This window comes from Aphis gossypii, chromosome 1 (assembly GCF_020184175.1).
Source record: "Aphis gossypii isolate Hap1 chromosome 1, ASM2018417v2, whole genome shotgun sequence".
Classification (NCBI taxonomy): Eukaryota; Metazoa; Arthropoda; class Insecta; order Hemiptera; family Aphididae; genus Aphis; species Aphis gossypii.
Window position 1 is genome coordinate 83,465,292 of NC_065530.1, and position 26,594 is coordinate 83,491,885.

Below are 26,594 nucleotides of genomic sequence, written 5' to 3' on the forward strand. Positions count from 1 at the left end.
TAGCGATATCCTCGAATGGCGGGATCCCGCAGGCGACGGTTACGGTTTTCCGAGACGGAGGAAAAATCTGTGCCATTAAACTGCAGCGTCAAAAATATTGTGTTCTATCGCAGATGTAATGACATACCACTCGACTGTGTACATTTTTATAAATACATAATATGCCATATCATGCCGTAATATACGACCGTAAAAAGTAGTATTGAGATGATGAATCGGGCCAACAGAACATTCGTCCAAACACCTGCACAGTAGTGTTACCTATATCGAACACGCGTGATGACTTGACGTTTCGTAGGGTTTTTTTTGGTGCTATTTCGATATATTATGTAGAGCATAATACGCAGAGACAATAATTTCAGGTTTTTGAATTTTAAATGCGTGTACAGCGTATTATTGAATTATTTATTATAGATATCTAGAATATACATTATTATAGATATCTAGAATATACATAATATAAAGTATAACATGTGTAAACATCAATCAATTTATCAACAAATAAATTACTCTTTTAAACCAGAAAAAAATGTTAATAGATCATGTTTCGGGATTTAAATACATTAACATCTGTATCAACTATTTTTTTTTTTTTAATTTGTTAATAAATATTAATTATTATCAAATATCAAATATCAAATTAAGTAATTCAGTGTACTATTCTCAGTTAACATAACTGACAGCAAAAAAATAATAATAATTCAACTACGTATTATTTAATATAAAAATAATCGGTCACTGTATAACCTCAACATTTTGTTCGCGGCACTTCAAATAAACAGAATAATATGTAAATGGACAAATTAAAAAAAATCACCATGACTTTGCCACGATTTGTTCTACATCCCACTGATATTTATGGGTATAGACGTGTTTGAAAAAATATAAGTGGGTATAATGTATAAACATTATTAGCTTTAATATAATTTAAAATATATATCTGAGTACCTATCTTAATCGAGAGAAGGCGGTTAACAGTAATACTATGTTATTTGTCTAGTGGCTAAATACTTATTAATTATACAATTATAATATAACTGATACGGTTTATAAATCGTGATAATTATACCATTATTATTCGAGATATATTAAATTGGATTTTTCTATATAATGTACGAATGAACTGATTAAAAATAATTTTTTTTATGATCATCCCGTACACAATATTGTTAATTCTTATTTCCATATAATAAATTATAAATACTGTTAAAATATTTTATGGCTAATACAATTATAAAATTATTCAGATAATCAATAAAATACTAACTAAGGCATAAGAAAATTTTTTAATTCATCAACTGTGCGTATAATAGCTTGTTACAACAATTTAACGTTTCTATGAATTAGAAATAACAACGTTTGAAAAGATACGGATGAATGAATATGTGGATTTGTGACAACAAACAAATAACAAAATACATAACATTTTTTGAAAATTCCATTCAACCAAACAATCAATAGAACGCGAACTACTATTGTTTAAACGAACATACATAGATACATTTTATGTGTATTACTTATAATATGTACATTTTACATTTACACCGTACAGTACACTTCATAAAGTTATATGTGGCAAGTTACTTATAAAAGAAAATTAAAATATTCTCGTTTCAAAGTTAATTTAAACAAAATATACAGGTTTTAGATATAAATGTTTTTGAAATAATTTTTTACTCAGAAAGGTCATTTAATACAGTATGCTATTATTTGATAAACAAATATAAAAACAAACATAGATGAGATACTTAACTAAAATAATAATAAAAAGTTATAATTGTAATAATATTACGCTTCAAACTAAATAGAATAAAAAATATTTTTTCTTAGACTTATTATTTGTCGTTTAGTCGAGAGGATACTATTTAAAAATGCAATAAATTACAATAATTCATATATAATCTCAGCGCAATTATTTAATCTGATTGAAACTATAGACGCCTTTATAAAAAGTAAAGCCCTCGCGGGCTCATTCGGTTTTTTCTCGCAACAGAAAAATGCGTTGGCTGTATTGTTCCAACAAATCATTAACATACGCAATATTAAATATTTATGTAGGTATGCAAAAAAAGTAATTAACTTTACTCGAGATTTAAAAACAATAATGGGTTCCAGACACGAACCCATCAAGACAATGCAATTTAAAACGTATTAATATGTAGTAAGATCTATTTTTTTATTTACCTAATCGACGTTATAAACTTTTCGTGTAGGTACGTTATGTTATACAAAACGGTGCTTAACTTTTATTCAACGCGTAACAGGAAAATCGGACAAAACGCATAATGTGCTGCTGCCGGTTAAACATCATATAATTAATAATTATCGTGTTATGTATTGTATAAGTAAGTAAACGGTATTAATATCTATAGCTAAATAGTCGCATTTTATTTGTCGGCTTGCATAGATATGAAACTCTATACAGATTTGTAACGTAGGAAGTGATTAAAAAATGTAATATAAATAGTCGTTGTGGAAGCAACGATGAACTATTTACGCACCATACGAAGGAATATTGCGTTCTAAGCACGGGCAAAAGTTACGTACGAAAAACGACATTATAAGTGATACAACAGCGATGACTATTAAATATGTAATGTAACTACTTAATGTAAAAAACTAACAATAATAGCCTATATACAGATGACATACAACATTATTAAATTCAATTTTAAAATGACAAAATTATAAAGCCTTTAATATACAGCCATATGTGTATGTTATAGTAGATATAACACATAATTTGGGGGGGGGAGCAAAGAGTGGATGTGTTTTTGATAATTCTCCATAGCTTTTGACCAGACTGACCAGTCACGCCACAATAATGACGATAGAAATTACGTGACTGCCTGAGCGTACTCTGAAGATGATACAATATTATATAGACTTGTCCGATCGTGTAAATATACGTATGATTATGATAAGTAATAATTGTACAACGGATTTAGTGGTCTCGAGCGAAACACAAAACGAGACGCTCTCAAGCGCTTGGAATGTCGCAATCGTATAATAATATAATTGATATACGCAATAATATCGTACAGAGATGTATTACAATAATGTGTGTATACATGTAGCATGGCACGCAACGAGCTTTAATGTTTTGATAACCACGCGATAAACATATAAACAATATTATTATAATGTGCGAACACGAAAACAACGGAATGAGATATACACACGAGGTCTCGGAGATTTTCATCCGCACGCCGCGGTGACAGACGTCTTATTATATTATTTCATAATAACGTATTATTACAATATTATGAACGATGAATTGACGAGCGAGCGCGTAAAATAATACAACAGAAAAACAATTAAACCACAGTCTCCACGGGTTCGCGACTCGGGCATCGGTGGACCGTGTTATAATATTAACACAATATAATAAACATTACATGATACGTGTATAATATATATTATGTTATCGTATGGAAACCGTGTGCATGCAGCATCGATGTGTTGCCATATCGTTTCGACTTATGTACTTAAACACACAAATCGTCACATCGATGCGAGGCAGTCGTAAAATAATGTTATTGTTATCGTTGCGTTCACATAATCAAGATGTCGTGAGCCAGGCGCACAGCTGACGAATTGTTTTGCGTCCGATAAACGTAAATAATAATATTGCACGTCTTATTTTTGTTGAAAACGCACCTGCTACGGCGGTTATATTATGCTTCATTATAAGCAGCACAGGAATTTTAAAGAAAAAAAAAATGTGGCAAAGTGCGTATTAAACGTCGATAAGAATTAACTTTCCGGAAGACACAATAATTATTATTATACTAACTAGGTACATACCACAACTGTTTACGGGTAGCCCTCGAACGACGGTGTATTAGAATGTAGAAACATTTAAAAAAAAAAATTACTTCGTCATTCTAATTTACGAACCTAAGGTACCTATTTTAGGCTCTTGTAATTTATTATATCTAAATAGGTCAATGTGTGAATTATAAAGTAAAGACGTGTAGACCGTATAGTGATATAATAATATAGTGTATATTATATACTAACTATGTACTATAAACTTTTAACCGGTGTAGTATCCATCATCAATTATCGTTTTTGGATCAAACACGTTTGGGTCTGTTAAATTTAATCATAATGAACTGTTTTAACCGGTATAATTTTTAAAAAAAATATTGATTTAAAATTTTTAATTATTAGTATTTTTACAATGAAAAATCTTCATGCCCTTGATATTAATTATTATTTTTTTTAAATTAATTTTCATAATAAATACATTTTTTTTTTGTATAATAAGCATACTTTTTGTTTATTGTTAATTTTGACACGTATAGTATTCAGAAATAAGTCACTCATTATCGATACTTTATAAATATTATTGTTACACGGTGTTACAGATTTTTAACATAAACGCAGAGTTACTGGCCATGTGCATAGCGTGATAGGTCTTGTTACCCTATCAAAGTATATATTAATAATTTATAGTATATAATAGTATATTAATATTTACATGTATATACATATTATAGACCATTTATAAGTGTATTATTTTTTATATTAGATTGTGGTATAGGACTAAGACATTTTATAGTTACTGATGTCTGATGTATTTCATTCAGCTAAACTCTTTCTTCTAATCGTCAACCATTATACTGCATTTGTTCACAATAATACGAATTTAACGCAGGTGAGTACAGAATATTCACGTGACTATTATATGTATGTGAAAACAAGATTGTTAATAATTGTTCAATGACGTATGAAGTTTCTGCTATGTATACTTGGAAATCGCCAATAACAATAAATAGGTTGGCTGATGTGTATCTTGTATTTCCGGCTACTTAAGCTTGTAATCCTCGATAAAGTTATAGTGAATTTTGTTGATCTGAAGGTAATATAGAAGCTTGTTTAAAGACAGTTTACAGAATTTTCATATGGGTTTAAAAAAAGTGGTGTGAAAACTCTAGTCATCAATCGGACATTGGTTTACGTATGGTATTACGAGATTTGTATGAGATTTTTAGGCTGAAACGTTCAGAAAATAATCATTGAAACATAAATACTTATCCAAAGACATCCTCAGTGAGGTTCTAGATCCACGTGATCTGACCACAGAAGTGTTTATTGAATCAACCACCAACTATAACATCGTTTATCCTTCCCACAATTGTGACCGAAACTTGTCACCTTGGATTTATTGGCAGAGGTGTGTACTGTTCTGCATTTTATTTACTATAACGGTCATACAATTCCATGTCGCTAAAGGACTATCACTTTACAAGTACGTATGCATATTATAGCAGTAGATTTGTTTTATTTTCTTTATTTACTTTCTTGTACCGATCTCAACCGTTTCGTTCGTGAGCGTATTATTGTCGTCTACGCATGTACACCTATATTAGTTTACTCTTACCATACACAAACACAATTATACATATATATACATATTGTATATAGTTATAAGTACTGTAATGGGAACATTTTAGCTACTGTGCATATATTTATACATATATACGATCGTGACCGCTACGCTTTGTTTTGTGACACTGCACGTAATTATTATTTAGACTTCCGCGCGCCCCTGTCTCTGCACACGCATTCCTAATGTTTCAATAATATTACAATGTATACATCGAAAAATATATCACATCGAACGACGAACGCTTTCTAACCTGGAAATCCGAAATTCTCGGCACGCACGTGAAAATATGTTTTCGCAGGTCGGTCGTACGACCGTACGACAAAATACGACGGTGCGGATGCAAGCGTTGCATAAGAATGATAATATTATATATGGTCACACCCGGACGAATTCCGATGCACACGCGGATAGCATATAGTGGCACACAGGCCTAGATACTTCTATTATTGTCTAGTTACGTGTGTGTATGTGTATAATAAACGCCGGTAACACTTTCACTAATTTACATTACCGCGGTACAATGTATACAACATGTGTGATTTGACGCATCCTGTACCATACGTAGCTGTAAGTAAACAAACCGAACCGCGCGCTCTGCAGTCACCACTGAAAGTTGTATAATAAATATTATTATAAATTATAATACAAGCTACGGGGGGTTAAAGAGGAGCGCGATGGACGTCAACAGAGGACTTCCAACATCAGTTCTGTCAGTATAACATATTAATCATATTCAATATCAGACATATTTAACATGTTGTTAACGTATTTTTCTAAGATATTATAGTATATTATATATTTTTCAATCATAGTGTAAAAACCACTCTTATTATTATAAGACGGTGTAGTATACTAAAACCTACGGTAATCAATTCTCAATCGGTTTGAAAAGAATAATACAAGTCAAAATTTTAAACTTCCCGTACAATTTTATTGAATTTATTATCTGAGTTGCATATTTAATTATACACTATCCATACTTGCTTATTTTTAGTATGATATAAACAAAGATATAAATAAAAATACAAATAACATGTGACCCAATTTAAAATTGACATGTTGATCATGTTTATTAGATCACTATTAATTTGTTTAAAATCATAAGGTTTTTATTTATGCAGTTAATACTTATATCAACAACTTTTAAAGTCAATTTATCGAATGGCTGAATATTCAAAAAAATATAAGTAGTAAAGAACATTTTTGTTAATAAATACTATTGTAGGATAGTGTAACTTTGAATCATATACGTTTCTAATATTTTAAAATATGTTAATTAAATTTTAAGATAATAATCTTAATAAGTTCATAATAAATTGAAACTTTAAAATATTTACATTTACGTAATATTTTACATTAACAGTAATTATACTTTTAATGTACTTATAATAATATATAATAATCATAACTCATTATATTCAAATATTATACATTACATTTCATTAAAAACGTACCGTATATAGAGTGTATAGGTACATAATATTTTTTACTTTTATATGCACTGATAATTGTTTTTTTTTTTTTATTATAAAAATGAATTAAGTATTATTAAATCACATATCCAACTTCATCACAGCTGTTATATTATAAGAGCCAATGTTGACAAAAATGTACATAGTAAATGCTATCTAATAGTAGCAACATACTTTTTTTTATTGGGAAACACATTATCTTAACACACCTTACAGATTGACATTGGTTGAAATAAAAATGCAATAATGACAATTAAAAAAGGGGGACACCATATTTGGACTGACAGCTAGAAGTTATTAAATAATAGAAACCTAGTACTAATCAAGTTGAAAATACCAACGTAGACAAATATATTTTAAAATAATTTTATTTACTACAGTTATAGCAGGTAATAAATAATAATAGTTGTCTTTAAAATATATTCCCACATATTTTATTATTCATTTCACACATCTTGTGATGAATACATTTTAATCAATTGTCAATATAGAGCCCGTTAAAATATTGACACATATTCCACAGTTAGTTTATAATGCAATACCACATTTTTGAAAGGTACAATGAAATCGAAGATTGTTTTGATGCTACTAACATTGATGACACATGATAGGTAATATTAGATTCTAACGATATGAGAGAGTATATTAAATGTAGGTATATGGGTCACATTTAACGTGTATACGGTGTATATATTATACACAAGATCATTAATATAATAAATACAAATGTGATTTCAAATAAATAAATCAATATTTTTACACCAAAATGAAGGTCCTGACGGTTTCTATGAGAAAACAAAGAATGAATATACTATAAAAAATGTACCTACGCAACTCTATATGGTAATCAATCCGACACGTTTAGTTTGTTTTTTTTCTTTAAAACAGCTACCTTCAGGTGACTCTTGGTATTTAGACCAAGGGAAAAAATATTATAAACATTATTATGATTATACGTACAATATCAATAAGTTTTTTGGTTCAGTATACCACAACCTTCGTCGTTGACCCGGAAATTAATATCATATAAAGTCGAGCAGTGTCGTAATAAACGGATTAACTAGGAATAAAAAAAAACGATGTACAATATTGCTGCGAGTAGATCCCGAAACGGTAGCGGCTGAACACGCACTGATAAGTTGAAATCACCAGTAAATATAAACGGTATTTACTTTTTAGTATAGTGTTTAAACACTTTAAACATAGGTAAATTCTTATGAGAAACATAACAATTTAAACGCATCACGACTATTATATTATATATATAATACCTGTAGTTATATTATATTTTGTATTATGTAAGCATAATTGGTTTTGTTTTGGTTAGGTTAAGTTAATTATATTTCATTTTTTTTATCTGGTATTAAAAACTTCTCTCCCTTCATACTTCCACGTCAACAAATCAAATTTAATTTAAATTAATAGGTTTATAGGTTATTAAAATACATGCATTTATTTAATAAGTTATACCTATTAATAATAGTATTATTACTGCAGTTCTGTTGATTCATGATAAGCATTAAGCAAGTTTTCAAATATAACTATAAAATTGATGAATTTTTTTTATATAATATATAATATAGAAAACTATTATGGAACGATATTTAATTTGACAGATGATATTATAAATAATACGAAAAAAAATCCTAAATGCATAAGTAATGAGTTTTGTATTAAAAAAAAAAATGTCTGAAAATCCGGTGGGCGGGTGGTTTCAGTAACCCAAGATCACCTTTTCACGCCGCTCCTTGTCTACAATAAATAACGTGACCATATTTTTTTTTCTTCAAAGCGGGACACCTGTACATTTTAATAAGAAAACTACACCATTTTGCGAAAAATAACAATTATTTTATTGGAAAAAAACATAAACTATTTGTATAAAAAATGGCAAACAGAAAAACGGAACTAATATATTAATAAGTATAATAATAATAATAATAATGTAAAAATAAATAATAAAGTATATTATTCGGCTGGTTTATATTTGTCGGATCCACAAATCTGCTTCAAAGTAGCCTGTTTGGTTTGTATGTAAGAATGGAACTCTTGACATGATTTGTTGATGTTACCCTTTGTTATAAGAATGGCTTTTAATACACCGATTCCCAATTGAGTTTTTTCACTGCTCCATACTTTATTCATAAGAGAGAACACTCTTTCAACTGGAGCGTTACTGCCTGGCAGACACAAAATGTATTCAACAATTATAGAAAAATTCACGTGTGAGATATCATTAGCATTAAAGTGCGTAAATACTTCCACCCAACGATTTTCAGTAGGTATATTCCCGGTGTTCCAGTCGTATATTTTTTGAGCTGTTATATACTTAGAAATGAGTGAAAACTCGTCAAACACTCCTGTGTCTTGACTGCTACTAATAAATTTCTGTTCAATAAGTAAGTCCATCACTTTTTGAACATCTTCCCACGAGAGAACCTTTCTCAGATTTGCCCATTCAAATTTTTTTACTTCTTCGTTGAACTGACACCACTGCTCCAAATATTCTTTGCTTGTTTTATAAAAATTAGACGCTGCAGTTTTTACGTTTTCTTTATTTATATCACCAGTTTCTTGTAATTTTACAATTATATTACGGGTAGCGTGGGGAAGATAGCATGAATTTTGTTTTTGATTTAAATTATTTTGAAGTTGATTAATTTCATTTGCGGCATCTATTGCAGATACGTTTTGGCCCTCTATCTTTAATACAGCTTGATGAAAAGTAGCTGATTGTGCGTGCATAAAATACAACCATAATTCAGAGCTGGGATTTTCAAAAAATGTTTTCAGTATATTCGGGCATTTATCAATGCTCAGAAAATAATTTTTTAATGGCTGAAACATTTTCAAAACTCTTTCCAGTGCAGGCATCAACGCAAGCCATCTAGTTTTACTATAACCCAGAAGTTTTTTGTATTCTGTGTTAGCTGCATTACAAAATTCTTTAAGAGCTTCAACACGAACGCTATAAATGTAAAAAAATGAATATATTTTTACAATTATGCATTCAAAATCAACAGGTAAACAATCTGCAGCTGTTTTAATTGCATTGTGGATTATGTGAGCTCCGCATCCAATTCCTATGAGAGTCCTTCCAAGAGAAGTGTTCAATTTTGCATAAACGTTATTAACTCCTTTTCTATTTTTTCCTCCAAAATTGCAGTTAGTATTGTCCCCACAAAACGCCACAATTTTTGACGTCAGTTCATTTTTAGTTAATACGTCTTTTAAATAATCCACAACTATATCTGATGTTTCACCCGGTTGCTCTTGAAATTCTAGAATCTTTACTTGCACTCCTTCATACGGTAAAAAGTAACGAACTAAGACAGGGAATAATTTTGTAGAACCATGGTTTGAAGCGTCCGTTAGTAAAGTAATGCAATTCGCTTTACGGAGATGGTCATTTAACTCATGTATTGCCATAGGCGCCAAAACATTTACAACTATAGCCTCGGACTTAGTGCGAGCGCATCTAAATTTTTGCTCGAAACATGTCTGTATTAATCTTGACGCACAATCATTCGAACGAAAGCTATGACTTTCCTGCACAGTATGATAAGCCCAAGTGGCTTCTGCCGCAGCAACTTCAAAATCCTTAGAAGAAGGTGAATCCGTTTTTTTGAAAAATTTGAGCATTGATGAACTTGAAGCAGCAGCATGGTCAGATAATTTGTGTTTTTCTGACCGTAAATGTTTTTCAATATCACCAGCACCACCATGTGCAACACTAAAATCTGTACGACACTTTTCACACGTGACGTCGGAAGGTTCACTTCTTTGTTTCACAAACGGATACTTGGTTTTTAATTTATCATTAAATGTACACTTGCGTTTGGGCATTTTAAAAACTAAATGATCACGTAAAGTCGTAAAGAATAAGGTACTTGCGTACAGCGCGTGACAAGGCAACGGAACAACTAAGACAATAATATTATGACATTATATTGTGTAGGTATTCGACCGTATTCCATTTATCGCCGATTCCCGCAGTTGACGCGGTGGCAGCGACAATAACAATAAGGTAGTTATTTTTGTACCATTTTTATCTATGTACTATGGACTATGGGTTTTAGTGTTTTACGTAATACATATATAAATATATATTACTTAGTTTACTATACGTCTATACAGTATAAATGTATAAATAATGTATGATTGTGAATTGTGATTTGTGATCAATAAATACTTACCACAAGTCGACTTTTCTTAAAGCGGGACATTTTTAGGTTCTTTGGGGACAGCGGGACACTTAGCTCGAAAGCGGGACTGTCCCGCCCAAAGCGGGACGTATGGTCACGTTAACAATAAACCATGCTTCAATGTTTATTAAATGCGCGCGTTTGTTTAGGTAGGTAGTATGTATATACCATATATCAATCACTCACAGCTGCCGCCAAAATGTCATACATCCCTTATATTCGACAATGGGGAAAAATTATACTGTACACGTCGCTGAGATGTATAATACATACGAGGGACACGTTTAATTACGTGTATACAATATACAAAACTGTATGGAAAAATAATTATGCGCCTCAGAATAACAATAATCGCCGACCATGGGTTGTCAAGCGTATTATTAGTTATTCTAGTCGATTCTTTTTCTACGGACCCTAACCAAAGAGTCAGTGTTTTAGGTGAATAATTTATTTATATTTAACCAGCGGGCAAAAAAAAAAACACGCCTTAGGGGTTATTATTTATTTTTTTTTTTTTTTGAAAACTCGGCGTTTACTTTTGACACGGTATTCACCTGTTGCTTCAGTAACACTATCAAAATAATATTATATACAATATCTAAGCGTCACTTATACATGCTATTATTACTTATAATATATTAATATTATATTGTGACGTACTACATTCTGTAGGTGTATACTCAACACGCGCGCCCCCGGTACCAAACTCGTTCCTTTATTTTTTCCTGTTATCCTTATCCACACCTATTCGTCACGAGCGGAGGAGGACGCGACACAGCATCCGTCGTACCTACGCATACAGCATTAACATCGACGGGTGGTTGCGACGTACGAATCGCGAGTCCCAGAATCGCCGTCGACACCACATGGCACGAAGGCCGTGTCGCCACCGACGCCGCCGCCGGTCTACATCAAAACACATCTGTCCGGGGCATGTGTCGCCACATGGGCATGTGCAGTAGCACGCGGCACGGGCGAAATACGTCGAACAACGCGTCAAAGCAGTAAGTGGTGCCACCGCCCCCCTAATAATCGCTTGCAGGGCGTCCGTATCACATCCGTTGCGCGCAAAGGCACCTGCACGATCGAACACGCCGCCGACGCAGTTGTCGCGCGTGCGACGCATTATAATTTTAAGGTCCTATCGTCACCACTACCAAACAACGAAAACATGGCCACCAATACCGGGTATTCTGGGGTTTGTTAAGTTATTCAGCTCGGAAGAACAGTTCCTCATCACGTAGTCGCTCATAATTTCTTTATTTCTCGTCCCGTCGGAAACTTCTATAGGATATGATATAATACAACGTATAAATATGGACAGGACGTGCGTTGTGTATTCAAGTATGATACGAGAAGAATATGTGTATACTAACTTGGTTAAAAAAAAAAAAAAATTCGTTACACGCGATTAAGGTTGTGGTATCCTCACCACTGATAATATTAACTACATAATAATCGTGTAGAATAATAACATTAAAACATGATATGACAGTTATTAATATATTATTATTATTGTAGTTATAACAATAGTAATGATAAAAAAAAAATAATATCAATAATAATATTGAATTTCTAATTTGACAGATGGTGGATTGAAAAATATTTATTATTTTTATCATAAATTGTTCTCGCAACTGCATTTAACCATAACGGAAATTAGTAGATTCTTTGATCGCAATAACTATACCGTATAATACATTATAAGTTGTAGGGATGTCATATCTATGTATATTATATATAATATTATCTCTGATAGAATAAGAATTTACGAGGTCGTCGTATATACTTGTACGTATAATAATATGTATATATACTATATTTATATCGTGTAAATGAAATTTGAAAATTCTCGCACGGTGGAATAATTATCGGTAAGACCGAGATCACACACATATATATGCATACAAAAATGGTTACAATCGAGAACTTCAGACGATGATTACCTGCACCGGTTTCAAAGAACACGCCGCGGTACCTACACCGCAGAGTGACCGCGTTCGTATATAACATTATAATAACATATAATGTAATAAGTCGCATCACTAACGTATTATAAAAGTACATATATATATAATTATATTTACAGGTGAAAACGTTACGACCACAACATCCATATGTGTGTCTATTCATATCGTTTTATTCACCACAATCCATATGAGTATATAACATAATATGATCCACCCGCAACCAAAACAGCAAATGAAAATCGAACAATCGTTTATAAGGTATATACACAAAAAATATAAACATTTAACGCGCGACGTTCTGCATACAACATGGAGTGCAATAATTATATAGTATAAATACTCGTTACAGTCGACGCGTTATGGGTTAAAAAACAACAACAAAAAATAAAAATAACGAAACTATACAACAATCATACTATATTGAACGGAATGTAAAATTTCATCGAAAGACGCTATTGGAGGGAATATTACAAAATGCGGACTTACCTGAAATCTCGGACGAGAGCGTGTTAAAATTTCATCATCGGGAGGGTACCGTTCGTATCGGACGCCGTGATCACACTGCATTCAACCCCGCGCCCGACAGGAAACCCGAGCTCGATCACTACGCTGCTGGCGTACGCAGATGAAAGATGCCCGCCACCATTCAACCCACCCCACACACCACGGCCATCCGCCCCGGTGTTTCCATCCTTAGGACGGCGCCAGTCGGTTAGTTAAAAACGGGCAGAGTATACACTCAGAAGAGGGGGGGGGGTACGAGCGCGATAAGGTGCAGCCACGCAGGTAGTGGTGCAAAGAGTCTCGTCATGTTGAGAGTCGCCCAAACGAGTATATATGAAAAACACGTTGGTATGTGTTATTAATAATACACAAGACGCGAACACATATTTCTACTGTAATGGGGGTAGTTTTTTTCAGCATCCCCCGTGTGCAATTGAAAATAACAAAAAAAAAAAAAAAATAATAATAATAAAATCGATCGTAAATATTCCGAGAATACCAATTGAAACCTTTAGGTGCAGTCGTAAATATCAGTGTTAGACGCACACAATGTCCAAATGAAAAGGATATAATAACTTTTGCCCTTCCAACCAGAAGAAAAATATCAAACTACAATAAGGGTCTTTATAAGGGTACCACTGGGATAATAATAATATGCACTGTTTGACGTACCTAACCAAATCCCATGTTTTTGAGATCAGTCGTAAAATGAATATTCCAGAAACTTCCAAATTATTAACAATCGTATACATAATCGTACTTATATAATATAAATATAAGGGCTATATATTACCATATAATAATTAGTAAGCCAATGTGTTTAAGAAACGTCATAGATTTAATAGTGTTAATATTTAGTAGATTTGAAATGCAATGTTAAAATATTATTATTGTAACCATGATAGAAAAATAAGCGCCTTGATATACTATTGTATATACTACTAACTACAACTATATGCTTATTTGGTTGCAGTTCTTTGTAGAATTATCTGCGACGAACGTTGCATAGTATTTTTTGTTTTTTTTTTCTAACATGCTTTTGTATATAAAACTGCTATTACTACTAAAATCAATACAAAATCTGTACGGTATATTTACATTGATATCAGCTTTAGTCTCTGATTAAATGTTTTATTAAAACTATTTTGTATTTAAAATTATTAATAACCATTAATACAATAAAACTGATTCAAAATCTTATATTTTAACTTAAATTTTTTAACTTAACAATTGTAAAATAAGTAATTGAGTATATTTGAATGTATTTATTTGAGTGAATTAAACTTAAATATATATACATGTATATATTTGGATAAGAAGGAACTATGTAAAATTAATAAATAAATATAAATTAACTTAATCAGTCAAAAAAAGATTTAATATTATTGCAATAATAATAAAATTAATAATAATGATAAAATAATCATTTCTAAAATAGCAATATAAGTTATAACTGAGTTTAAATACTGTTATATTATAGGTTCATCATAATACTATAAGACCTATCTTTGAAAACAATTTATCGATAATTGATAACTTGTTTGATTTAAATTTTCAAATATGAGAAACACTGATTTTAGTTAAATTATAGTTATCTTGGAATTAACAATAATAAGTTGTAAAACATTAGTTAAATAGACAATAAAGGTTTCAAATAAATTACACTCATACTAAATTAAATAACAAATGAAAAACCAAAAAAAAAAAAAACAACAACAAATTTTTGGACTAAACAGAAAAATTATTATTTTTTAGATGAACATAATCTAATTTATAGTGTATTGAAAAATTAGACACTATCTTAAAAAGAATATCAAATTGCACTTTTGTCAATTTTAAGTTAAAAATAAAGTATACTACTGAGATACTTGAATGAGACTTTATCTGAATACCAATCGAAATAACTCCGACAAATTTTCTATTTTATTTTTTATTATTTTTTTCCGTCATTTATCATGCAAATATCCGATGAAAATAAAAATAAAAACCAAAAAGCTACTGAGCAATCCCATTGCTTACCATGGAGACGAAATAAAATTTTTCAAAGTCTTGTTCTTGTTGCCGAATGGCCGGCAGACTGTTGGCCAAATCAGCATGTTGAACTAACGCGTGTTCTCCTTTGTTGGTCAGCCACGAGAGAACCTGTAGAGATACACAATACGTATATTTATTATTTATATGGTGAACGAATAAACAAAACGAAAAGAAAAAATATTTTTTTAAATGATAATTTTCTAATTTTCAGTTTAATAATATTACATAGGTACCTATTATACTTACATATTAATATAATATTTTATTTTATTACAATAACAAGTTTTTTTTTTCATTTATACAATGAATTATTATATAATAAAACTAAATAATAATAAAATATAAAATAAATATAATATAATATTATGCATATTTTATATAATGAATAACTATGTTGCGTGCGTCTATACTTCCCGTGCTGACGTTTATCGCGGAGGGCCAAAGTCACTACTCACTACTACCATAAGCCACAGCGTGAAAGTATATATTATAATTAACGATAATAGGGTACGAAAGGGTAAGTCATATTTTAGGACAGGTAAATAAACGCTTGTTAATGAGTGTTAATTTGCTTCCCTGTCTTTTTCAGGTTATGGTAGATATATTGTCTGTGAATTTTGAATATATTACAATTGCCTCTGTTTCCTAAATACGAATAAAATGTCTCAACTTGAGTTAAGTGGTTTTCCTATTTGGCTGATAGGCATTGTGTACGACAATATTATGTACATTGTGGGTACACGACATTAGATCTACAGGTCAAATGGCGGTCTTGGAGCGAGTGACTAAATTGACGGTCGTGCTCATAGACGAAAATTTGGTAACATTTTAGGTTGGGAAGGGCTAACAGTTTAAAATACACAACACGTGAAACTATAATAAAAAATTGTTATCACTACTTGGAAATACATTATTAAAAGTGTCATAATACATATTATAGAATTATATCATAAAGTCTTTAGTTTTATCTTTGTTTTATTATTAAGTAATTAAAATTATGAACATTTTAAATTCATTTAGTACTTACAACGAGACACTAGATGAATAATATATAATATACTATATCATCGTTAATATTATTTATCCTAAATACTAAGTCTTCTACAGTAGTATTATCAATTATAATATATACATTATACTCGAAATATAAATAGTCGACATAGTTACCTCGTGAGTTTCAACCTCTAAAGCGTTAACTCTAGCTGCTTGCATTATTTTTTTTTTCTTCTGCAATAACAATTCTTCCAACCGAACCGCGGCACCTTCAACTTCACTGTGAAACTTCTTCACATCCTCGAAACTCGACCTGTGTGGACCAGATACAAACACGCAAGTGTTAATAAATATTTATTAGTAAGAAAAAAATAAGTGAAAATTCTAAGAAATATTTTAAATGTACGAACTCGACACGTGTATAACGAATATTAGTAAAAACGAAAAAACCTAAGCCACTATATAATTTAGTATTTAAATTGGTTTAATACCGTTTATAGTTAATAGTTTATTTTGTTGTAATATTGTTCGTGAATCAGACACTCACAACAAAAATTATATAGAAAGTTATAATAATACATATAATATATTATTTGATCAACTGCCGTATAAGAACAACTCTATATCCAGCGAAACCAGCACATTATGACACGGTAATTAAAATTGGTGGCCTTACATTAAAAATGAATTAAAAATTGGTCTGCTGGTCTCGAATAATAACTTTATAATCTGATATAATTATTGTTATTTTTTATAATCAAATAACAACATAATGGTAGGCAATAATAATAAATCGGTTTTTGTTTAACGAAATAATACGTATTTATCGTTTTCATCATAACGTTTTATTATGACGATTATATAGTAAGTAAAAAACGTGTATGCAGTTGTGTAAGGAACCAGATGTTAATAAAATGATATCAAGTATATCTAGCTGTTGGCTTTTAGTTCATTGAAAATCTAAATACGTGTTCAATAAAAAAACCATTAATAATTTTGATTTATACGATATTATACTAATCACGATAACAGATGTTATAAAAAAAAATATTTCGATACAGGTAATCAGTTTCATATTGTAAAACTGGATAGAACTATAGTGATATGTAGTACGGTATAATTAGAACGTTCTACCGTAAATACATTTTGTTCTGTTCAGTTAATACATAGTCAAGTATTTAAAAGATTCAGGAAACAACACAATATAATCTCTGAATCTGGTTATATAATATTTTATACACGACCACGGACCTTCTCACCGGGACAGATGTAAAATTAAAAAGTTCTTATAATTTGTAAAAAAATATGTTTAAAACCATACCATACATTTGATTATAGAAAAAAATGTTTGCCTCTCTTACCATCTTAATTCAAATGTTAATGATTAAAATAATAATATGTTTAATCACAAATTGCAATTTGCAACATAATATGATCACTCCTCTCAAGCACTAACATGATGTATATTTGATATACTGCTTAAGCAGTAAATGGATGACAATAATATACTAATTATAATCATACAACATAATTACAAAAGTTAACATATTATATGCCTCTACCATCTTCTTAACTATCTAAACATCTAGTAATTACATATTTATGTAATAGCTTTATAAATATTATTATCAGTAAATTTTCCTAGTACATAATATCATCATTGTTATAAATCAAACATACATCACAAATCTATTTTCGTTCAACCAGCGTGCATGTTGTTCGAGTATTTCCATGCTCTGTCTAGCATCTTGAAGTAAATTTTTAATATCTGAGTCGTCCAAGAACTTGGATATTGCATTGCGTTCTTGTTGCACGTTTCCCATATCCGCAATGGCTGTCACTAGTCGGTTTCCGGCAGTCTGACTCAAATATGTCAGTCTCTCCGATTCCTTATACAAAAAAAAAAAAAAAAAAAGAATAAATAAAATAGCACTACTTTTTGTTAAATTAGTGCAAGGGATATACACAATGACGTATTAACCGTTCTTTTTCATCGAATAATACATCGTTGTTAATAATTTCGTTTTTCTTCTCACAAGTGATTATTAATCATTTGTATGCGCGTTTGCACATGTTTAATTTAGAATTTGAAGTCATAACTCATAGAAGTATATATAGGCCAATAACGTGGACAAACCTTATAGAAATCAATCCATTCAAGTTGGCTGTGTGCATATGAGCCTCCACAAGCCGACGGAATCTGACTGTCTTCAAAGAACTCTAGAAGCCCGTTGTACGAATTGACGGCGTAACACTGAAAGAAATTACATTAATGAAACATAGAATCAAAACGGTTTATACTTTATTTACTAAGATAAAACACGCATGAAAAGTTTCTTACCCGAATTTGGCTGTATTTTAGTCGGTTTCCTTCTGCGTGTCGCTTTGTGCAAAAAATTACTTTGTCCACGGAAACTTGATGCTGCGCAATAAAATAACAATAATAATAATGAAAATCATTGTAACACATGAAATATTATTGACTCTGTCACGCTTATTACCTTTATCAGTTCCAGCACACAATCAACGAATTCTATGCTAGTGCAGCTGTTCTCATGTACCAAAATGGTCAACGACGAGTTCCTTTCGTTTCTAAAAACGGAGAATAATTAAAACAATTTATTTTTTATTATTATTATTATATTATTATTATTATTACGTAGACGTGCGAGCACATAATAACAAGACCATGAAACTGGGTGCATGCCATTATGTAAAAAAAATAATAACTTGTACCCACAGATCATGTTTTATATATTATATTACTTATTCATATTATATTGGATAAAACAAGAACACAATTAATTGGTTTAATCCCTCGAGTTTTAATTTTTCTAACGTGATTTTCAAGGAAGTATTAAAAACTATTAAGCTGCAGAATTTAATTCTACGTAATAAGCAATTTTTAATAAATTAATTAGGTTAATATATTTAAAAATATAAAAATTATGATTTCCCCTAATATCCAAAGTAGTTATTATTAAATTATGTTTTCTATATTGATAATTATTATTCAATAAATGCAAATTTACTTGAGATAAGCCTTTATATAATATCAGAAAAATTGAAACTTGATTAAATCATCAAAAATGTATAAGGTAATTATAAACTACAAAAACAATCTTCAGTAATAGCTTGTTATGGTATATTTTTTTTAAGTTTTCATTTCTAAAAACTATATATTTATATAAAGTGATTTTATAAACAAGTCTAGATCTTCTATATAGGTAGTTAATTTCACCAATTAATTTACTGTGCCCTTAATTTAGGTTTTTAATGCAACGCGTATTTGAAATTAAAGGATATAATAATAATAAAAATAAAAAAAACACCTAAATTTATACGAACCGATAAAACGTAATAAACACTTTCGAATAATAATCGGTAACATGCAATAGGAATTCAAATTGAAAATATTGATATCAATAAAACAAAATGGAATTCTATTTTTAACGTACAGAAGTAAAGTTTTGCTCCCCTTGAATAATATTAGTTAAGCCAGTTAGGGCAATATTGCACCTTCATGCCACCTAATGGCTTATATTATTATTATCATTATTCATTACGGTATAATTCATAGATTTTCGTGTTGAAGAAATTGAAACGGCAAAAATATAATATGGCAGTATAAGTATGCTTATTGACGTGTCCGTCCGGCTAAAAGTAAAAGTCCACGGGGTAGGTCACGAACGAGCACGACTCTATTAAAAACGAAAAGGAAAAACAATCCGACCGGTGTCCCCTAGCTGCTTGATTAGATTTTGATTGGTATACTGCGACGCGTCATTTCGACACGGCCATCGCCTTATATATATATTGTCTTAGAAGCCGTTATTATACATAATATTGTATCTATATGTACATACACATTAGTTGCCGTCATCGTTATGCGAACGAATAATCCAATGGCGTGAAGTATAATTTTATATACCTACACAAGTCGCTGTCACCGCACGGCCGGCTAAGGCAAGGACGAATCGGATTGTTTCAGTGGTATTGATATATACATACCTAGTTTTATTAATTATACACATCGCGTTGTATTGTATTGTATAATAATATAATATATTTATCATGGCAATATATTTTCACTCAAGAGCATTTTTTGTAGATTTTATGACTCGTGTCGCGGGTAAACTATTCGTGCAGCCTGCATTCTATGCGTTGATACAGTTGTTACTTGTTAATAAATAATAAATTAATAATCTATATGTATAGGTAGCATTATGCAATACGATATAATTATTTATCGTATTTTTTTCTCAATAAAACGATACAAATTAACATAATATATTAATATTATTATACCTACATATGATTCTATAAATAATGAAATTAATAAATAGGAGTACGTCCGTAAGACAAAGCGAGTATTATATAGGTATGTCTTACAGGTGTGTATTTATACTCGATCACTCACTAAATTTTATTATATTCTATTTATTTAAGAATTTTAACTATCACTTTACTTAATAGCATAGGGTATTCAAAGAATGTTATTTAATTAAATAATTTCTCAGTCAAAATGTTGTACGAAAACGACTTTTACTAATAAATTATAACATTTAACTTTTAATTTATAATATTGGTTAATGATGGTATGATTTATTAACATACTCTCAGACATTTCAGCCTTTAATTGCGTGCCTGATTATATGTGTCTACACCAATAATACTTAGATTCTTACGCGTTAATTATGATAATATATTTACCTGTTTCTCAGAGATGCGTAGTACAAAATAAGCTCAGCTGCATTCACGTCTGACATTGTTTCCGAATTATGCCCAGACTGTCCTTCGACCCATAATATTACCGCATTACCCTGTCGGTCCACGGCCCCTGTAACACAAAATAATACACAGCGAATTGTTAATACGTTTATTTGGATCGAGATGTTTTCATATGTACAATGTACATATATTCATGGAGACATGTGATCACGATCATAATATAATAATTGTGTTGAAATTTCTCAACCCGCGCATAAGTTGACAAGACAATACTGCAATATAGGTATATTTTCTTAAATCGAATTATATGCAGTGAGTAATATGAGCGCATGTCAAGAAATCTCGAAAAAAAAATAAAGAATACGATCACGGAGAAGAGGAGGAGCTTAAGCTCATATGATCCTACATCAAATGAAAGTACATAATATAGTATAATAAACAAATGAATAATGTTTAAAAAAATTAAAACCGTTTTCTTTTAAATTAACGTGGGAACGAATCGGCTTCAATCTGAAATCGGTAAATAAAATGTACTTAATATAATTTTTTTTTCATTTGTTTTACGGCGTTTTTAGAGTAGTAAAATAAAAAGAAAAAATGGTTTACTGCTAAATTTCGCACATTACTGGACGCATGTGTTATTAAAACATCAAATTTATTTAGCAGGTATAGTGACGGTGATGAAGATATAGATCTTACGTATTTATAGAAGTTTGACGGTTTTATTATTATCATATTTCTTTTGGAGAAAGTGATAATATCGTTACGAAAATAAACAAACGACCGCGCGTTAAATGATAACAATAATTACGGTATAAACACACGGGAAACAAATAGATAAAAGTGCATAGACGAGCGAACGACCTCTTGCAAACACAAAACGTTTCCATAACTTTGAAGCTTAAGAAGAGTATTTATGAAAATACGCGAGATCTTTCGCCGTCATCATTGTCATCTTGGAAACACAATATACACTCGCGCATGTTGTAGAGAGATATTTATCTATTTAATATTTTTGTTACACTATGTTTAAAGACTATTGATCTTAGTAACTGTACAATTAAATAACTTAGAATGAATAGATAGTTAATATATTAATTTAGAAACATCAACATTTTCAAAAAATTTTTCTACTTAATAATTTACAATAAAATGAGATTGTTTCTCATTTGAAACTAAATACAGTATACTGCTTAAAATATATAAACATATTAAGTAGAATAGTAATAAGGTTAAGTATGTATTTCAAAATTTCAAAAATTAGAATTTAAAATATAAATAAATTATTTATGAAAAATTGAGGTGGGGGAGCATACTTGATGAATCATTTTGTATACAATAATATTCAACGAGTGAGCTGTGGGTTCCCTTTATATACAGCTGGAACGAGACGACGGGAAATCGCTTAATATAACATCGTCACGGCCTACTGGGAGGTCGTAGTAAAAAATCGAGTAAAATAAAATAATCCCGAGCTAGACGCGTGCGAAATATACGAACGCATCTGTACGGTGTTTTTATTCGCAGTTTCCGGTACCCGCTCGCTTCGAACACCGACGACGGAGGCTGTGAGGAAGTTTTGTTATTACTTCCATATCGCCCTATACAATACACGTGTATACATAATACGTATTACACATAATAGTATATACATGGAATAATAATAAAAAGACCCCTCTCCTTGCCTAGTCCATATAACGATGCGGGTTATTTATTTTACTCTCGTCGTCGAATTAACAACAATATTGCCGTCGCAACTGTAATATGTATATAATATACAATATACCATTTATAGTATAACACATACACAATATACTATAATAATAATATGAATACTTCAAATCATTATCCTTTCGCATAATCTGATTTTTATTTTTTATTTTTTTAAGCGCGGAAATGTGGTTTTTTTTGTTTGCACCCAATTCGTTTTCAAGTGCAGCTTGAGTAGTATGAAACGTGTTACTTAATATAATTATATTATTATGGGTCCGGTTTCAATAATAGACTCAAGTACTATAACAATGAGTTTATTATTATAATAAAGTAATAAATATTTTTAAATAAAATATGATAAATTTATCGACATAATAATATTATTATAGGTGATGTAACTTACAATGAAATATAAATGCATTATAGAATAGAACAAGAATGATATAAATTAGGTAGTATTGTGTACTTATGTTTTCTATTTTAAATATTATTAGATTTTGTGTAAAAAGTGCAGTAAGAACAGTCATGAAACATTTACATGGTACTTGTACAAAACATTGACATAAAAATCATAATCTTTAAAAAAAAAAAAAGTTAATTTAAGTGTTGGATTGTCATATAATATAACTGGCATATCGTTAGTTGCGGGAAAACGTCACATAATAATATGCAAATGCCATAGATAAAACATCCATGTCCTAGAACTATCGTCGTTTTAAAATAAATTATATAGTTGAATATTATGTCGTATTAAAAAGGTAGTTCTCATCGCCATCACTGCAACCGGTGGAAAAACATGTTTTTATATTTTTTATTAAACATTTTCAATTTACCTGGAAATTGTATTCCCGATATGAGAACGTCTTCCGATAGGTCACAAATGGATTTTGGTACTCTGATGGACTGCTGTGATTGCTTTTGGTGGTGTATCATAGATGTTATGCCTGTAACAAATACAAATAATAATACTTTAATTTATTTTTTTATAAAAAAAAAAAAAAACAAAGAGCTGGTAGATAGTTGGTATATATATATATTTATTATATATAGTAGGACCGGACGCGGACACTGCGTTGACTTTAATAATATGAGCGTCGTAATGACCAACAAATAAATCATTTCTTGGTGGATCGTTAAAAAAAAAAAAAATGTAAAAAAAAGTAAGACGATTTTCATGGTTACCCGACGAACGGATAATGGGCTCAATGTTGGAAGTTTTGTTACTGTGATTATTAAGTTTTATATAAATAAAAACATTTCTTTAACGCATTTAATTCTATATAGGTAGGTACGCCTCCATGTAATATCACCTTCGCCGACAATATATTGTAGAATGTAGAACATAATGTACAAATGTTTAATTTATGTGTTATGTATATACGTATTTAACACTTTGTAGTTTGTCGGGTAACTTATACACGACAATAATAATAATATACTCGTATAGTAAGTCGTAACTCGTATTATACATATCAACATTATTCCCGCTGAAAGCTGAAATACATATTTTGTCGGATATAATAATATAATATGCTAATAACGATCATGCAGTGTTTTACAATAGGTGTAAACGTATTTTGTTGTGAAACGCGATCGTTATAATTTTATGTAATTATATTTATTTGCCCTTTTCGTTTATACTATTATTTAACATATACAAACATGTTCGCGAATATACCGTTATAATAAAAATGTAAATATATAAATCCAACGCTTACACGTTTAGCGGTAACCGAGATCTTATAATAATTACATACGACTTTTCAATCATTAAACGCATATTATTACACTAACGAATTTTTATTTTTACATTATTGTGTTACGATGCAATAACCTACATAATATGTATTATTTTGTATCTATTTCTTTAACTCACGCATACAACTAAACCATTACGTAAACGCGGGACGTTGATTTCCAATGTTTGTTAATTGTATCGATATATTATATATAATAGGTATACACAATCCGCGGTTGTGGAATCCCATGGCGCCTGTTAACTGTAGTAAATAAAAGCACGTACACACGCCCTTATGCCTGTCTTCGTATACACGTCTACGAGAAACGTATGGTAAGTTGCCAATTGTGTAATAATGTGATACATTATTTTGGATAATCAAGACCCCAATAACAACCATATATGGAATAATAATAAAAAAAAAAAAATGTACAGCCATAAAAAGTAATTTAACATCTCGGTTGGACAGGTTTAGTGGAAAATACTACGTTTCATCATAAAAATGTACGTCATTTGTATATTTTATTTACGCAAAAAAGAAACCTTAAAAATAATTAAAGGACCATATATTTGAAAAAGTTGTTTAAAAATTCTTTATAATATAAATATATATTATATCGAACTTTATTATACTACACGCTTTTATGTATACCTATAAATGCATTGATTCATATCAATATTATATAGGTACTATCTCGTGAAATTGATAAGTGGCAGTTAAAAAGTAAAAAGAAATTTAGTCATAGAATTTCATTCTAAATAGGTACGTTTATAGGTATAATATATGCAAATAGGTGAGTATAGCTAATATAATATTATTATACTATAATATATTTTATACGATTAATGATTATCATCGCATTAATAAAGTATACGTCGGTATTATAGGTAGTAAATAGTAAATACGCAGATAGAAACATATGGCGTTTTATAGACTATACTCGTAATTATATGTCGTTAGAAAAATAAATTTTCTATTACCGTTGATAACCATTACCATTATCATCATTATCATAATAATAATAATATTATTAATGCCACAAACGATAAAACTATTTCAAAAGCTCTTACTACGCCGCTATGATTGAGTGTTTTCGTTATCTCTTCGACAAGTCAATGTAAGTATATAGAATGTATGCGTCCACAATTCAATAGGTATATAAACAACAACACGGCAATACATATATATTTTACATAATAAGTAATAATATTCAGGAAATCACGTGTGTATGAGATAAACTGTCACATGGTGTATCCGCATCTCAATGTATAATAAAAAAATAATATGGGTACCATCGCTTATACACGAAGTTATTTAAATATTATGTTGACTTTAGAAAACGTACAGGATGACGGTTTTTCTTTGGCGAGCTAATATAGTATACTTTTGACATTTATATGGAAAAGGGGTTATTATTATGAGAAGGGGCTTTTCATATTTTCAATATTTAAACTACGCCGCGGTGAGTGTTTAAAGATTGATAACACACGAATAACCTAAGGACATAATATATTTCTTACTATAGGTATGTACATATACAACAGCTACTATAAAACTTATGTATTATGTTATGTATGCATACTATGTATACACCTATTATAGTCCTATTATATGTGTAGGTATACTTTGACATGACCAGACATGCATTATATCCTCCGAAAGCGGCTGGTGCCTTTATCGCATACTCAGATCAACGGAAATTATGTGTTCATGCGCGATATTATCGATATACTAGGATTTTTGAAGCTACGACACATTAATCAACATTCTTCTCGTGCGATGTATATGAAAAAGATTTTTGGTGCTTTCAAATTATGTTATGCGACAACTCGCAG

The 26,594-nt window shown here is 30.3% G+C and overlaps 1 protein-coding gene across 3 annotated transcripts in view; it reads right to left on the bottom strand.

The window, feature by feature from the left end:
* The window catches only part of LOC114132670 (puratrophin-1-like), a 163,521-nt gene that overhangs the window by 22,808 nt on the left and 114,119 nt on the right, over positions 1-26,594 (bottom strand). For all 3 annotated transcript variants that reach the window (XM_050198353.1, XM_050198354.1, XM_050198355.1), the window contains 8 exons: positions 23,854-23,964; positions 21,290-21,416; positions 19,078-19,168; positions 18,918-18,998; positions 18,714-18,830; positions 18,257-18,465; positions 16,751-16,889; positions 15,569-15,691 (listed from right to left, as the gene is read on the bottom strand). In XM_050198353.1, coding sequence (XP_050054310.1) covers positions 15,569-15,691; positions 16,751-16,889; positions 18,257-18,465; positions 18,714-18,830; positions 18,918-18,998; positions 19,078-19,168; positions 21,290-21,416; positions 23,854-23,964 — 998 coding nt within the window. The remainder of the gene's footprint in view (positions 1-15,568; positions 15,692-16,750; positions 16,890-18,256; positions 18,466-18,713; positions 18,831-18,917; positions 18,999-19,077; positions 19,169-21,289; positions 21,417-23,853; positions 23,965-26,594) is intronic.